This window comes from Bubalus bubalis, chromosome X (assembly GCF_019923935.1).
Source record: "Bubalus bubalis isolate 160015118507 breed Murrah chromosome X, NDDB_SH_1, whole genome shotgun sequence".
NCBI classification, from domain to species: domain Eukaryota; kingdom Metazoa; phylum Chordata; class Mammalia; order Artiodactyla; family Bovidae; genus Bubalus; species Bubalus bubalis.
The window spans coordinates 86,676,264-86,690,204 of record NC_059181.1 but is presented as its reverse complement, the minus strand read 5'-3'; the positions used below and the strand labels follow the sequence as shown (position 1 = coordinate 86,690,204).

At 41.1% G+C, this 13,941-nt stretch overlaps 1 protein-coding gene across 6 annotated transcripts in view; it reads left to right on the top strand.

Annotated features, from left to right (window-relative positions):
- Positions 1 to 13,941, top strand: part of MID2 (midline 2) — a 108,900-nt gene that overhangs the window by 15,907 nt on the left and 79,052 nt on the right. For 5 of the 6 annotated variants that reach the window (XM_025277313.3, XM_025277312.3, XM_025277314.3 and 2 more), the window contains exon 3: positions 13,222 to 13,317. The exons of the other annotated variant lie outside the window; for it this stretch is intronic. In XM_025277313.3, coding sequence (XP_025133098.1) covers positions 13,222 to 13,317 — 96 coding nt within the window. The remainder of the gene's footprint in view (positions 1 to 13,221; positions 13,318 to 13,941) is intronic. 6 annotated transcript variants of the gene reach the window in all.

The window sequence follows — 13,941 nt, the reverse complement described above, 5'->3', positions numbered from 1 at the left end:
AGTTGATATTCTCATTCATATCAAGACTGCAGAGGGCAATAATCTCATTGGCTTCAATTCTTAGAATCCTAAGATGGTTGGCCTTGGACTTGGTCCAGTTGAAGCCCTGTGTTTTAAATTGGTATAAATGGAGGCTTTGTGTGGTTAAGCCATTTGGTCAAAGTCACAGAACTGGAACTGGAACTCAGCTTCTAGAGCTAAGTTGAGTTAAATATCCTTTCTATTGTAGCCTGCTGTCACCTTGTTTTGGACCTAAATTTTTCCTATGAAATGTGATTTGAAACTTAAATTTATGCTCTAGCAACTGCACATTTCATTGGGTCACAGATAAACAGTTAATAGCATCGAGGAAAAAGCATATTGTATAAACTTACAGCTTTTTAATAGCAAGAGATGGAAGCGGGGTTGCAGGAAGACCAGGGGATATGGAGAGGAGAGAACAATCTCTGCCAAATATTTGCAGGTGTTGGAACTATAATAAGGCATTGGCCTTGAGAAATATTCCAAACAGAAAAATCTGTATCCATATGTACCATTGAGATAACAAAAGACTGGATAGACCAAGCCTGTATCTACAGAACACCAGCTTTTTGAAAACATCCGAAAACATGAAAACATTGGATGATTGATTAGATATTTGGCATCATGCAGCTATAGTCCTTGTCTCCAAGGGATAGGTGTAAAATAATAGTATTTTACCAAAAGATACTTTACTCTGTAACTAATCAGTAATTTGGGGAGTTAGGAAAGACCACATTTTGAATTGTTCCCCTTTAAATTTTTAGGAAATGTGCAGAAAATTCAGATTATAAATTAAGTGGAAACTATTTTGCTCATTTTTGGACAGAGAGTGGAAACATATGAATCATTCCCAACTGTGTGGTTTGTTATGTTGTCTGGAACAACTTGGACTTTGAGGAGGGACAGAGAAGTCCTGCTTGTGTGAGAGGGGGATGGGTGGGGTAGGGGTCACTTGGGTTTGGTGCCAAGAATAAAAGGATATTAATTCTCCACATTAAGCAAAGAGGAAGTCTGATGTTTAGGGTCACATATCCTCACTTCTTTGAGTTAATTTTAATTTAGAAAAGCATTTAGGATTATCCCCTTAATCTGCTTGATTCTTCCTGAAGGAGAAAGGAGAAAGGTAGCTTTCAGAAGCTACAGGGTAGATGGCCTTGAGTGGACTCCCCTGGCCCTCAGAGGAGCACAGGAGTCGTACCCGAGGAGGGAAGAGGTTTTACTTACTGGTCAGTGACTGACGCAGTGTTTATTTGTACTTTTTTTCTGGAGATTCATTGGTGGCATTTCTAACTATTCTTTTTGCACTAACCTCCCTGATTAGGATTAGTGGTCTTAAATATTTATTTGTTCAGTAAAGAATAAACAGATCATGACATTTTAGATGAAAGGTCAGAAGAACCAGAAGCTAGCCTGTCTTCTTAACATGTACTCAAAATGGGTTAGAGGATTTGGGATACTTAGTATCGTTTATTATCTTTATCTAATTGTCCAGTCTATCTAAATATCCTTCAGAAGGCTACCAGTGGTTTAATTAATTCTTTGATTTGACAGAATAATTGTGTTCATGACAGTCATTACAGTTTAAGGCCTATCAGAGTAATTATTTTCTCTATTCTCTTTTCATCTACTATTCCGTATGTATATATAAGCTTATGATATATGTTGCATTTCTATAAAAATGCTTCATATTTTAGAGTTTTCATTGTCACATGAGTTCTTCCCCTTCGAAAAATTGATATTATTGCATTAATAAATGTTGGCTTTATAAAAGAGGTCAAATTTGGGTGACTCTCTGCTGGGGACAGATCTCAACTGGGTATTCCAAGTCCTGTACAACTTGGTTCTCATGCTTGCTCACCTATCTTTTCCTCCTGCCACTCTCAAGCATGTTACCTTCACCATCCAGTAAAGCCTCCTGACTATCAGCTAAACATGCCACTCTCTTTTCTGACTCTTAACACTCACTCATACTGTTCTTTTGGCCTGCTTAGGAGTCCTACCTACTGTTTAGTGCTCTATTGAAATCCTGTAAGGCCACTCCAACACACCCCAATGATACTATAAATTCTTTGAGGCCAGGCACAATGTCTTTTTGGAGCACACAGTGACAACCCACTCCAGCATTCTTGCCTGGAGAATCCCATGGACAGAAGAGCCTGGCGGGCTACAGTCCATAGGAGTTGGACATGACTAAAGTGACTGAGCGCATATGCACAGTGTCTTTTATTTCTCCAAAGCCTTCCTTTGTGTCTAGCACCCCATAGTATAGGCTCAAGAAATCCAAATGAATTAAATCTTTGTAATGGATTTGCAGGAAGTATACCAGAATCTATAGCTTGTTTCCATACTCATAAGATATAAAGCTGTCTTGCCATCTTTAACAGTTAATAAGTCTGGGGGAAAAAAATCTCCTGTGAACTACTAATAATGGTAAAAACCAGAGTGTTAGCAAAAGTGTGACATGTCCTCAATTTCAGGTACCTATCCATTTTGACTGCTGGATTTTCTAACTGCCTAACCCTAAGGTGACATCTGTATAAATCAGATGTGATTATTATAATTCTCTTTGAGAGTGATGTCTTCACATTTCCATGCCCACAGCCTGCCAAAAATATAGCTGATGAAAACCAGGGGGAATAGAGGAATTTCCTGAAGGGAATAAACAAGTACATTTTCTTTTTCTTATTACATTTCCACAAATTCATTACTACAAATAATTCTTAAATGCAGTTACATTTACCTATCAGGGATCTTGTTGTTATAAAATATTACCTGGCACTAGAGTAAGATTTTTGCTATAGAAAGTAAAAGTTCCTCCCCCGCACTCCCCCTTCAACACACACACACATACAAACAAAGACTGAGACAGAGAGAGCTAAAGATTGCCAGACAAAGAGAAGGGAGATATGAGACTTGGAGAATGTTCAAAAGAAAACCACAGTGAGAGTTAAAAGGTTGGAAAATATGATATTCTAGAATCTTATCATAGTGGGTTACTTGTCCTTCTTCCTACTCAGTCACTCTGTCATCTACCCACCCATTCTCACTCAGCCACCACCTTCTCCCAGTCGGTTGTCTACTCACCCACTTGACACCCACTTCTGTCTGCCAAAACAGATACCCTCACAGCTTATCTACCAATGGATGTTTGTTTCTGAACCAGGATGAATATCAGAGAAATAAGGAGAAATATCTTTATGAGAGACTGGGTTGAGAGAGGGCATATTTGCATACATCTGTATATGTCACTATACACGAGTATGTGTATCTCTGCGTGGGTGGGTGGCTGAGAATTTAATCTGTGTGTGTGTCTGTGTATCTATAAATGTGTGTCATTCTGTGTGAAGAGGAGAGAGTGCCTGTGTTCATCTTCTGTGGGCTAATCTGTGGATAACTGGGGTATGAAGGGGTCGTGAGTGTAGGGCAGGTTTTCTGTGGTCACCCTAAGGAGAATTAGGGGTTCAGTAGACCCCATCCTGAGATAAGGGATCGCCAATAAATGAGCTTCATGATGAGACAAATCTTTAAGAGGACAGGGTAGGTTACCATAGCCGAAGGAACAGAAAGAATTGTTTCTCACTTTCACCCACTTAGGTACTGAATCACACTAGCTAAATATTGATATTATAAGAGCAGAACATTTGTGTCCAGATTTGCACCCTCTAAGGTACAGTGGTAGATGTGTGTGTATGAAAGTATTAGTCACTCAATCATGTCCAACTTTTTGTGACTCTATGGACTGTATTGCACCAGGCTCCTCTGTCCATGGGATTTCCCAGGCCAGAATACTGAAGTGGGTTGCCATTTCTTTTTCAGGGGAACTTCCCAACCCAGGGATCGAACCCAGGTCTCCCACATTGCAGGCAGATTCTTTACTGTCTGAGCTGTAATATCTGTCATGGGGTTTTCCAGCTAAACCAGCCTTCATCTCACAAACTTAAAATCATTCTTGCTTGTAGATCTGTAGTCTGTTAATTGTCTAAGACTTGCCCCTGACTACTTAGAATATGTATAAATCTGTACATGTTCTGTATGTGTGTGGGAGGGTAAAAAAAATGCATTTTATTCCATTTCTACTTGAACTGTGTGCTAAGACTCATTTGAATCACCTTTATCTCCCTCCAATAATTATATTGATTCCCTGACGCTATTAGTAGTAGTAACAGGCTCCTGTGTTGGATGATGTTTTCTGTTGTTTCTCAGATTTGAGAGTAAGTTTAGCAAGTGGGTATTCCAACTATCTGTGCTCTTGAGTGAGTGAGTGAGTGAAAGTCGCTCAGTAGTGTCCGACTCTTTGAGACCTATACAGTCCATGGAATTCTCCAGGCCAGAATACTGGAGTGGGTAGCCTTTCCCTTCTCCAGGGGATCTTCCCAACCCAGGGATCAAACCCAGGTCTCCTGCATTGCGGGTGGATTCTTTACCAGCTGAGCCACAAGGGAAGCCCTATCTGTGCTCTTATCTTTCTGTTTTTCTTTTATTTCTTTTGTCCCAAGTCTCCTCTTCATCAACATCTGAAAGAGCTAACAATCATCAGTCTGAGAACAGCTTACAAAACATTAACTCCAAGATTGTTCTTGGGTGGATGAAACTCCTGTCTGTTATTATTGGGCAAAAGAACATATTACAGAAATATAATATAAACAAGGAAAGATTAAAGAAACAAGAATTATTAAACCCAAAGAAGTGAGGTTTAAAGGGGAAAATGTAATAATGACATTCAAGTTCATGAAGCGTTGATATATGAGGTAATGTCTTGTTCTTTATCTCCCCTGAAGATGGAACAGACAAGAACTTAAACTGTAGCCCCAGGGATTTAGCTCTGGGGCTCATTCATTCATTTAAAAAGCAATTAATGAGCATGCATTTTATTTATTTAAAATGAAAGTGTTAGTCTCTCAGTCTTGTCTGACTCTTTGTGACCCCATGGACTGGAGCCCGCCAGGCTTCCCTGTCCATGGAATTCTCCAGGCAAGAACACTGGAGTGGGTTGCCATTCCCTTTCCCAGGGGATCTTCCCAACCCAAAGATTGAACCTGGGTCTCCCGAATTGTAGGCAGATGCTTTATGATCTGAGCCACCAGAGAAGCCAGTCCATGGGGTTGAAAAGAGTCTTGGACACGACTGAGAGACTTCACTTAATAAACGAGATGGGGCTTCCCTGGTGACTCAGACAGTAAAGAATACGTCTGAGCAAGAAACCCGGGTTTGATCCCTGGGTCTTTAGGTCATTGTAGTAGGATCTGGAGACATGGGAAATAAGGCACAGTATCTGCCCTGAGGAACTTTGAGCTCAATAAGGGAGATAGATAAGGACATCTCTGAATTCAGTATGATAAGTGCCATGACAGAGGTTTGCACAGGGTACTCTGAAGCACAGAGGAAAGGTCGGTGAAAGGAAGTCACTAAGCTAAAAGCAGGAATCAAATGATTTTGTTGGAGAAGAGGGCCAGTTGGAGAGAAACTTAAGAAAGAATTGACAGGACTTGGAGAACGAATACAGTACTTATAGATAATGAAGAGAAAGAATTAAAAAGTGATTTTTGAGGAGATGTCTTGAAGAATGGTGGTATTGGACATAGAAATAGAGAAATTAGAAAGGGGCTAGTGGTTTCGGGGGTTGACTTGACTTCAGATTTGAGTTTATGTGATTGATCATGGATCACTTAATATTCACTCACGCATCAAACATTTACCACGCATCAAACATTTACCAAACACCTATTAGGTGCCAATCACTAGAAGAGGTGTTGGGGTTCTGGTGATAAACACAACACAGCCCCAACCCTGGTGGAGTGCTCAGCTTAGTGTGGGGAGGCAGACAAGTGAGAACACAGTGACAAGACTGTGGTGAGTGATAGTGGAGGCACTGAGGGCCGGTGGGGGGAGGGTGTGAGACTACATAGGAGGGGCAAAAAAAGAGACTTTGGGTGGCATTTTGGACCCCCAGTTGAGGGACAAGGTTGGGTTAGGGGCAAGGAGTGTTGTAGTCCAGAGAAAATAGTTTGTTCAAATATCTGGTGGAAGTTGAGCATGGAGCACTCTCAGAACTGAAAGGGCAAATGTTCTAGAAGGAGTTGACATTTGGGCCTTTGTGGTGGCTGAAAGATCAGGGCCAGAGACATAGGTTTGAGGGTCTTTAGCATGGAGGGAGAAGCTTGCAGTAGTGGGCTGAATGAGAGCTGAGGAGCAAGCCCTGAATCACCCTCCTGGTCTAGAAGGAAGACAACAGAGGGTGGCAACAAATGAAGGAGAAAGGGGAGGATGTGTATGAAGAGGCAGGAGCAAAAAAGAATCATGCAAGTGAAAGAGAGTAGTGAGGCCTCTGCGAAAGTAGAGTTCCTTTGGTTAGTATTATCAAAGTAAACACTAGATTTAGGTTTTTAGTATAGGTTTTCTTTTAGAAGGTCCAAATCATAATTTACACATTTAAGCTAGAGACTTAACCAGGATACACCCCTGAAGAGAGGAAAAAGAAAAGAGTGTGTAGCTTGTAGGTCGTTCGTGTAGAATTTCTGCTAAGGAGGCTGGGAGAGGGTGCATCTCTGCTGGATGGTTTCAGGACCTTCTGAGAAGAGGAGGGCTGGCCACCTGTTTCACCTGGCTTGAAGACCAGTCTGCTGGCTCCCCAAGAAACCCTCAGGGAGGGCAGATCTCATATCCCCGGTATGTCACCTGCCTCTCATTCTGGGACAAAGCCTGTGTCTATACAACAGCAAATAAATGTTTGGGGAAGAAATAAATTCAGGCATAAGGGTGTGGGCTTCAGTTTGTGGACCAGATGGTGTGTTCTGCTGTTGAAAGGCCATATGTAATTGATACATAAAGTGACAGACTGAAGCAAAAGCAAAGTAAGTATTTTAAGACAAGCAGTTAAAAAAAGGCAGAATGTGACCCCAAAATTGTGCTAAGATTTTGGCTACTGGCTTTTGGAAGAGCTGGGAACATCAGTGAATAGACAGGATGTCAAAAAGAGCTTGTCAAAGAATAGCAATGGGGTCACTGGCTCCAAGTATTTTTAAAGATGAAGTTGTCTGCTGTCAATTGGGAAGGCTGAGATTTGGGGTGGGTTGGCCTTTCTTCCATTCACTTCTCCCTGCAACCTCCAAGGTTCAGTTCCCACATCAAAACAGCGGGGATCTTGTCTAGGTTTAGATAATGTTCGCCTTGTACCTTGTAGAAAGCAAGAGAGAATTCTGTGGCATTCAGTGGCAATAAAACATGTTTCAATAGAACAAAAGAGAAAGGCTTTGCCCATTTCTAGGCTTCAAGACTTGCTGTGTCAGGTAGGTGTATATAGGTGTGCTCATATATGCGTGAATACATGTGCCTTCCTGGAGCATGACAGATGAAGATCACGGTCAAGTGTGTGCCATAAGGGGACTCTCTGGTTTTAATGAAGAGCTGGTGTTTGAATGTGTAGTTAGATTTCTTGAGTGAAGCAATGATAAAGTTATCTGAAATAACCTGTGTCTAAAGAAGTGAAAAAAAAAAAAAAACACAGCAATTATTTGAGAGGGTTAGTGAAGCCATTTCTTTTTATGGGAAGCTGTCTGGAAGAAGAATAGCCTGTGCCTGACTTTCTCAGAAATAGCAAAGCATTTTCCTCTTTGGGAAGGGTATAACAAAACACAAACAGGCCAAGTCTATATGACACAAATGAGGTGGAACTTGGGTAAAAATGTAATCAGTGTAGACTGCCAATTAAGCTAACTTGGGCCTTTTAAAATCTCAGTTATGCAAATCAGCTAAGTCTTCCCCTCACTTTGTGCCATTTAGACACATGTACAGTTTTGCGAGAGCTCTAACAAATGTAGTCACCTGGAAGTGTGGAGGGGGCAGGTTGTGTCACAGTTTCATAGCTAAATGGCTTCTCTAAGCCTCAGGGAAGCACAGAAGGGGCCAGAGGTAACCTCCTGCAGCAGGAAATGGGAGCTTCATCCTGCTCTCCCTGCCAACCTCCTGTCCTGTTTCCTCCAGCAGATATCTCCATTCCAATCTCCCCTGCCACTTGGGCCCGCTCATTATCATAGATCAAGTGTTCAGAGAAAACTGCACTAACTAGGGTTAGGCAGAGAGAGCCTGGCCCAGTCACTAAGTGGACTGCATGAGAAAAGAACAAGAGCAACACAACAACAAAGAGACATGTTTTACATAAGATTTTGCACACACCCACATGTGCACACACACACACATCCTTTTAGTTTACTCAGCATATGTGGCAACCTACTCCAGTGTTCTTGCCTGGAGAATCCCAAGGACGGGGGAGCCTGGTAGGCTGCCGTCTATGGGGTCGCACAGAATCGGACACGACTGAAGCGACTTAGCAGCAGCAGCAGCAGCAGCATATAGCCATGATAATTACTTGGCCAAATCAATGAAATCATTCAAAACTAGAGTGACACAGAATTTCTAGTTGCAAATGATTCGTTAGGGCTAGGCATGATAAGGAAGGGTGAGGAAATGGACTGCATAATTGCTTCAGTTCTCTGCTTCCCTTTGCATATGTTCGCTATTGAGAATCAATTCCAGTTTGAGAGGAGGCTTTAATTCCCAGTAAATGAATAGGAAGTGAGTAAGTAAATGTTCGGTATTTCCCTCGAATTATGTCTCGTAATGTAAGAAAACAGTGGCAAAAAGCCATCAACAGATGGTGTTTTCATTAGCCAAAGATTTATTTTTCCAAGCACTTTCATATTAATGAAGTAAGGTTGAAATTAGAGTCATCTTGTCAGTTCTAGTTCTGGGTTGATAAAATGTGCTGGCATTCAGCAAATTGCTAGGGGATGGGCAAAGCGAAATAACCATTTGCTATAATGTTGTGATGGTAACCCAAGGTCTATAGTCTAATCAGACCCCACATTGTATGTTCAGCCCTAATTTTTGTTTTCAGTGGCTTTACAGAAGCTGTGAGTCTCAGTTGTGAGCCATAAATGAGGAACACACGGCAGGGATTAGTACTGCTCTACACTATGAATTATTTATAAGATACCAGTTTCATGACAAGTGTTGCAACAGGTTGCATGCGTTTGTTAGGAAACATTCTCCCCTTGGAATCCCATGTTTGAAAGAAAACACAGTACAGTTGAAATACAGATTTCTAACATTATATCTGCTCTGAGTTCATCAATCTACACTATATTTACCTAATATGTCGATAGAGTCATTTGTGATACATGGAATGTCCACTGATCTAGGAATCTGGACCACTCTGCCTGAGGAAATCACAAACTGATTGTATCCGTTACCCATGCCTACTCTCTAACTTGAGCTGGACCTTTTCATCAAACTACAGTTCCATCATATTCACCTTATGGCTCAATTTTTGAAGAGGAGTCCAGACTTGTAGCCTCTACGTCATCACTATTGACATACTAACCCTGCAGAGTTTGGCACTTGCTTCCAAAACTCTGCCGAAACTCCTTTTTCAAAGGTCACCAGTGACCTCTAATTACCAAATCCAGCTGCCTTTTATCAGGCCTCATATTTCTTGCCCTCTCTGCATATTTAAGAGTGACAAATCCTTTCTTGAAACACGTTTCTCTTGATTATCCTCTTAGCTTGGCCCATATCTGATTACCAACTGCTTTGCATATTGCAAGTCTCCTCCTGACCAGTGCCCCTGCTCCCAGGTCTTCTTGTTTTAGTCTGCCCCACATAGGTTGATCTCATAAATGCAGCCCTGATTATGTCATTGTCTTGCTCAAAAGCCTTTGATAAACCCCTACTGCTTTGAAAAACAAGTACAGACTCCTCACCTAGACATTTAAGACCTTCATAACGGCCTCAATCTCCATTTCCAGCCTTGTGCCCCACTATTTTTTTGTACCCTCTGTTCTAGCCAAACTCAACTCTGTTCCCTGGATATGTCCTATGCTTTATTCCCTTTTATTTTGCTCATGCTGTTCCTTGTGCCTGGAATGCCCTGCCCTCCTTCATCTCTATTAAAATCCTTCAAGACCCATCTTAATTTTTTTCTATTCACATATTATATATCCTCTATATATTTACATGACACCCAAAGAAATCAACATGTACACTAATGAATATCCTATGATAGCTAATATAATGGCCTTCATAGTACTAATAAAATACATATCAGTTTTAATTTAGTACCAGCACATATTATAAAGCGATTATCCTCCAATTAAAGAAATATCAGGGACTTCCCTGGTGGTCCAGTGGCTGAGACTCCACGAGCCCAATGCAGGAGGCTAGAGTTTGGTCCCTGGTTGGGGAAATAAGATCCCACATGCCAGCAGCGAAGAGTTCGTGTGCTGCAGCAAGACCTGGTACGGCCAAATAAACAAATAAAAATAAATATATAAAAAATATCAACCCCCCAAAATTTAACTTAGTAATATCCATTATAAGGCTTTTAAAAATATTAACTATTTCAAAGTAAGTTCTAGGGCCCATATTTAAAACTTAGTTGTCATGAATGTCCATTGATTCACTCTTTCAATTCCTCTATTCAGTATATGTGAACTATAATATGCCCCTCAGGCAGAGGGGTTGCAACTAAGACCAAATCAGACATAACTCCCCTTCAGGGAGATGAAATTACACTTTAGAGCAGAAGATGGACAATAAACAAGCACCAACAGCTATCTAAGTATAAATTATGATAAGTACCATGAATAAGTAAATCTATCACCATCCAGTTGAAAATAATTTGAATCCACAGGTCTGGGTAAGAGTCTCAGGGTGGACAGTTATGGGGGATCTATGTTCTGATGTTAGGGGCCTAGACTTCAATGCTGACAGAGGAAATCAACAGGCCCCCAATATGGGCCATAAGAATGCTTTTTACATAGAAAACATTGCCCTTCTATAATGGGGAGGGAGGTGGGAGGGGGGTTCAGAATGAGGAACACGTGTACACCTGTGGCCGATGCATGTTGATGTATGGCAAAACCAATACAATATTGTAAAGTAAAAAAAAAAAAAAAACACTCTAAAGTACTTGGTGAAATTAATTGCCTTTTTTTTTAAAAAAAGCTTTTTTTTATATTAGAGTATAGCCAATTAACAATGTTGTGATAGTTTCAGATGTCTAGCAGAGTGACTCAGCCATACATATACATGTATCCATTCTCCCCCAAATTCCCCTTCCATCCAGGCTGCCACATGACATTGAGCAGAGTTCCCTGTGATATACAGTAGGACCTTGTTGGTTATCCATTTAATATATAGAAGTGTGTACCTGTGCATCCCAAACTCCCTAAGTATCCCTTCCCTCTACCCTTTCCCCTTGGGAAGCATAATTTCATTCTCTAAGTCTGTGAGTCTCTGTTTTGTAAATGAGTTCATTTGTATTTTTTTTTTTTTTAGATTTCATGTGTAAGGATATCATATAATATTTCTCCTTCTCTAAGACCCATCTTAATTTCATCTCCTCTTTATCTCTGAAGTCAAAGCACCTTGAATAGAGTGGGTGCGCAATACCTTCTGTATTAAATACAAACGAAATACCTTATGTATTAAGTCTCTGAACTGCCATCTCTTTCCTTTGTCCTGACATCTTCTTTGCTTAGAACTTACATCCAAATCAATAATTGTGGGCCTTCGTGTTTTCCTTTCTCTCTCTTCCTTTTTCCTTGCTAAGGGGAAGACCACAGATTGAGATGGTGGTGGAGTTAAGGAAGGCCAGGAGAGACACAGTGCCCAAGCCAAAAAAAATGGAACAAATGGTGAAAACTCACTTCCATGGGAATAAAGCCAGAGAACCCAAGAGAGATCTGGCAAGAAGCAGGGATTAAGCTGATTCTCGTAATCCAGATTGAGGACAAGTGAGATCAGATTACCTGTCCTAGCAATACATATATCCATGGGAATACTCACCTGGGATAGATTCGTGGGACAGTGTCAAGGATACTAAGGAACCACAGCTACCTAGCAGAAAAGAAAGGGGCGAAGTACATGAGTCCTCTCACCTTTTCCCCACTCTTCCTTGCCCCCTCTTCCCTGCCTCTGCCCAAAACATGAACTTTGAACAACTATGAACTGTAGGAACGATGAAGACAGCAATGAAGCAATGGGCACGACCAAGGGAAGGCATGCTATGCTAGCAGAATAAAGGCCCAGAAGTTGGGATATTACATTTGGAACAGACTTTGTTGGGATGGTGAGTGAGAGAGGAATGGTTATTGGGGCAGGTACTGGAAGAGAAGCAGCCACCAGAGCTGAAGACTTGAAAATGAGGAGTAATTTTAAAAAATCCTATTATTAATCTAGAGTGAATAACATTCTGTTTTTGTTTTCCCACAGGATGAATGGAAGAGTAGCATGCTCAACTGAAAATATGCTAGGAGGTCTTAGTAGTGCTGTAACCCTGTTGTAATAAACAAATTTGCAAAGAATCTATGTCCCAATAAATGATAGTAAGCAATAGATGTCCTGTCTAGATACAGCCAGGCTTTGCAGTTTGAAGTCTGGCATTTCTGTAAGCTCGCTTAGTGCCAAAAGAGGGAAACTGTGAGATAGAAAGCTAGATTCTGATGAATTTCACATTTGAAATACCATCTTTTTTTTTCTTAAAGAACCTACTGATAAATATAGTGTTATCACCAAAGACAAAAAAAAAATATCATGGAATACTGAGGCAAAACTGTATCTGATGACTAGAGACCTGAGTTTCAGTCTTAGCTTTGCCATATGCTAGTTTTATGACTGGGCAAAGCACTTTAACCCAACTCTGCAGCTCATTTCTCTCATCTGTCAAATGCTGACATAATTATTAAATGATATGTATGAAATTGCCCCAAGTAGTGTCTGGCAAGTAGTAACTGTTCAATAAGTTATAGTTTTCTTAGTCAACTCACCTGTAAAAAAGAGAGAATAAAACCTGTTTTCCCTATGTCACAGAATTACCATGAGTGCAAAATGAGATATTGACTCTGAGATACTTTTAAAAGTTTAAAAATATTATGGAGAACATACAGTTGCTTTAAAGTCATTAAATTCCTACTTCCTCAAAGTCATGGATGTCATTTTTTCCCCAAAAATGGCAATCTGGAGCAAAGGTACAGCATTATTAATCAGCACCTAGAACAGTGCTTGGCCCATATGCAATGAATCTTTGAAATAATTGTTGACTGGCTGATAGCCACATGATACTGGGTCTCAAACTCATCGAAAATTTCTTCTTTCTCCCCCATCTTCCCTGCTTCCCTCTGGCTTCGTATTTGGCAATGGCAGCAAACTCTGGAGATGAACCTCACCAACCTGGTTAAGCGCAACAGTGAACTAGAAAATCAAATGGCCAAGCTAATACAGATCTGCCAGCAGGTTGAGGTACGTAACAGAAACATTTGTCATTCTTTAGAACCAGGATCCAGTGATCCTTTTGGGGGGATTTGTTTTGCCCGAGTATGGCTCAGTCATTTGGAGTGAAAGGCTTAATGAGGATTCTGCTGCTGCTGCTGCTAAGTCACTTCAGTTGTGTCCAACTCTGTGCGACCCCATAGATGGCAGCCCACCAGGCTTCCCCGTCCCTGGGATTCTCCAGGCAAGAACACTGGAGTGGGTTGCCATTTCCTTCTCCAATGCATGAAAGTGGAAAGCGAAAGTGAAGTCGCTCAGTTGTGTCTGACTCTTAGCGACCCCATGGACTGCAGCCTACCAAGCTCCTCCATCCATGGGATTTTCCAGGCAAGAGTACCGGAGTGGGGGTGCCATTGCCTTTTAGCCAAAAGGCTGAGAATGAGAATTCTAAGAAATCTAATTCCTTCAAGATGCATGTTCTAAGAAAAGTGGCAGATAGCTATTGTTTAAAAGATAATAATAAGTGGTAGTGGTGAGTGGAGGGGAAGACATCAGCCCAAGTGGCAGTGCTGTCTCCTCTTCCACTAGCAGGTGGTATGAGAATCCAACATGAAGTGTGTTTCTTTCTTCATCAGACTGGACATCATAGCTCCT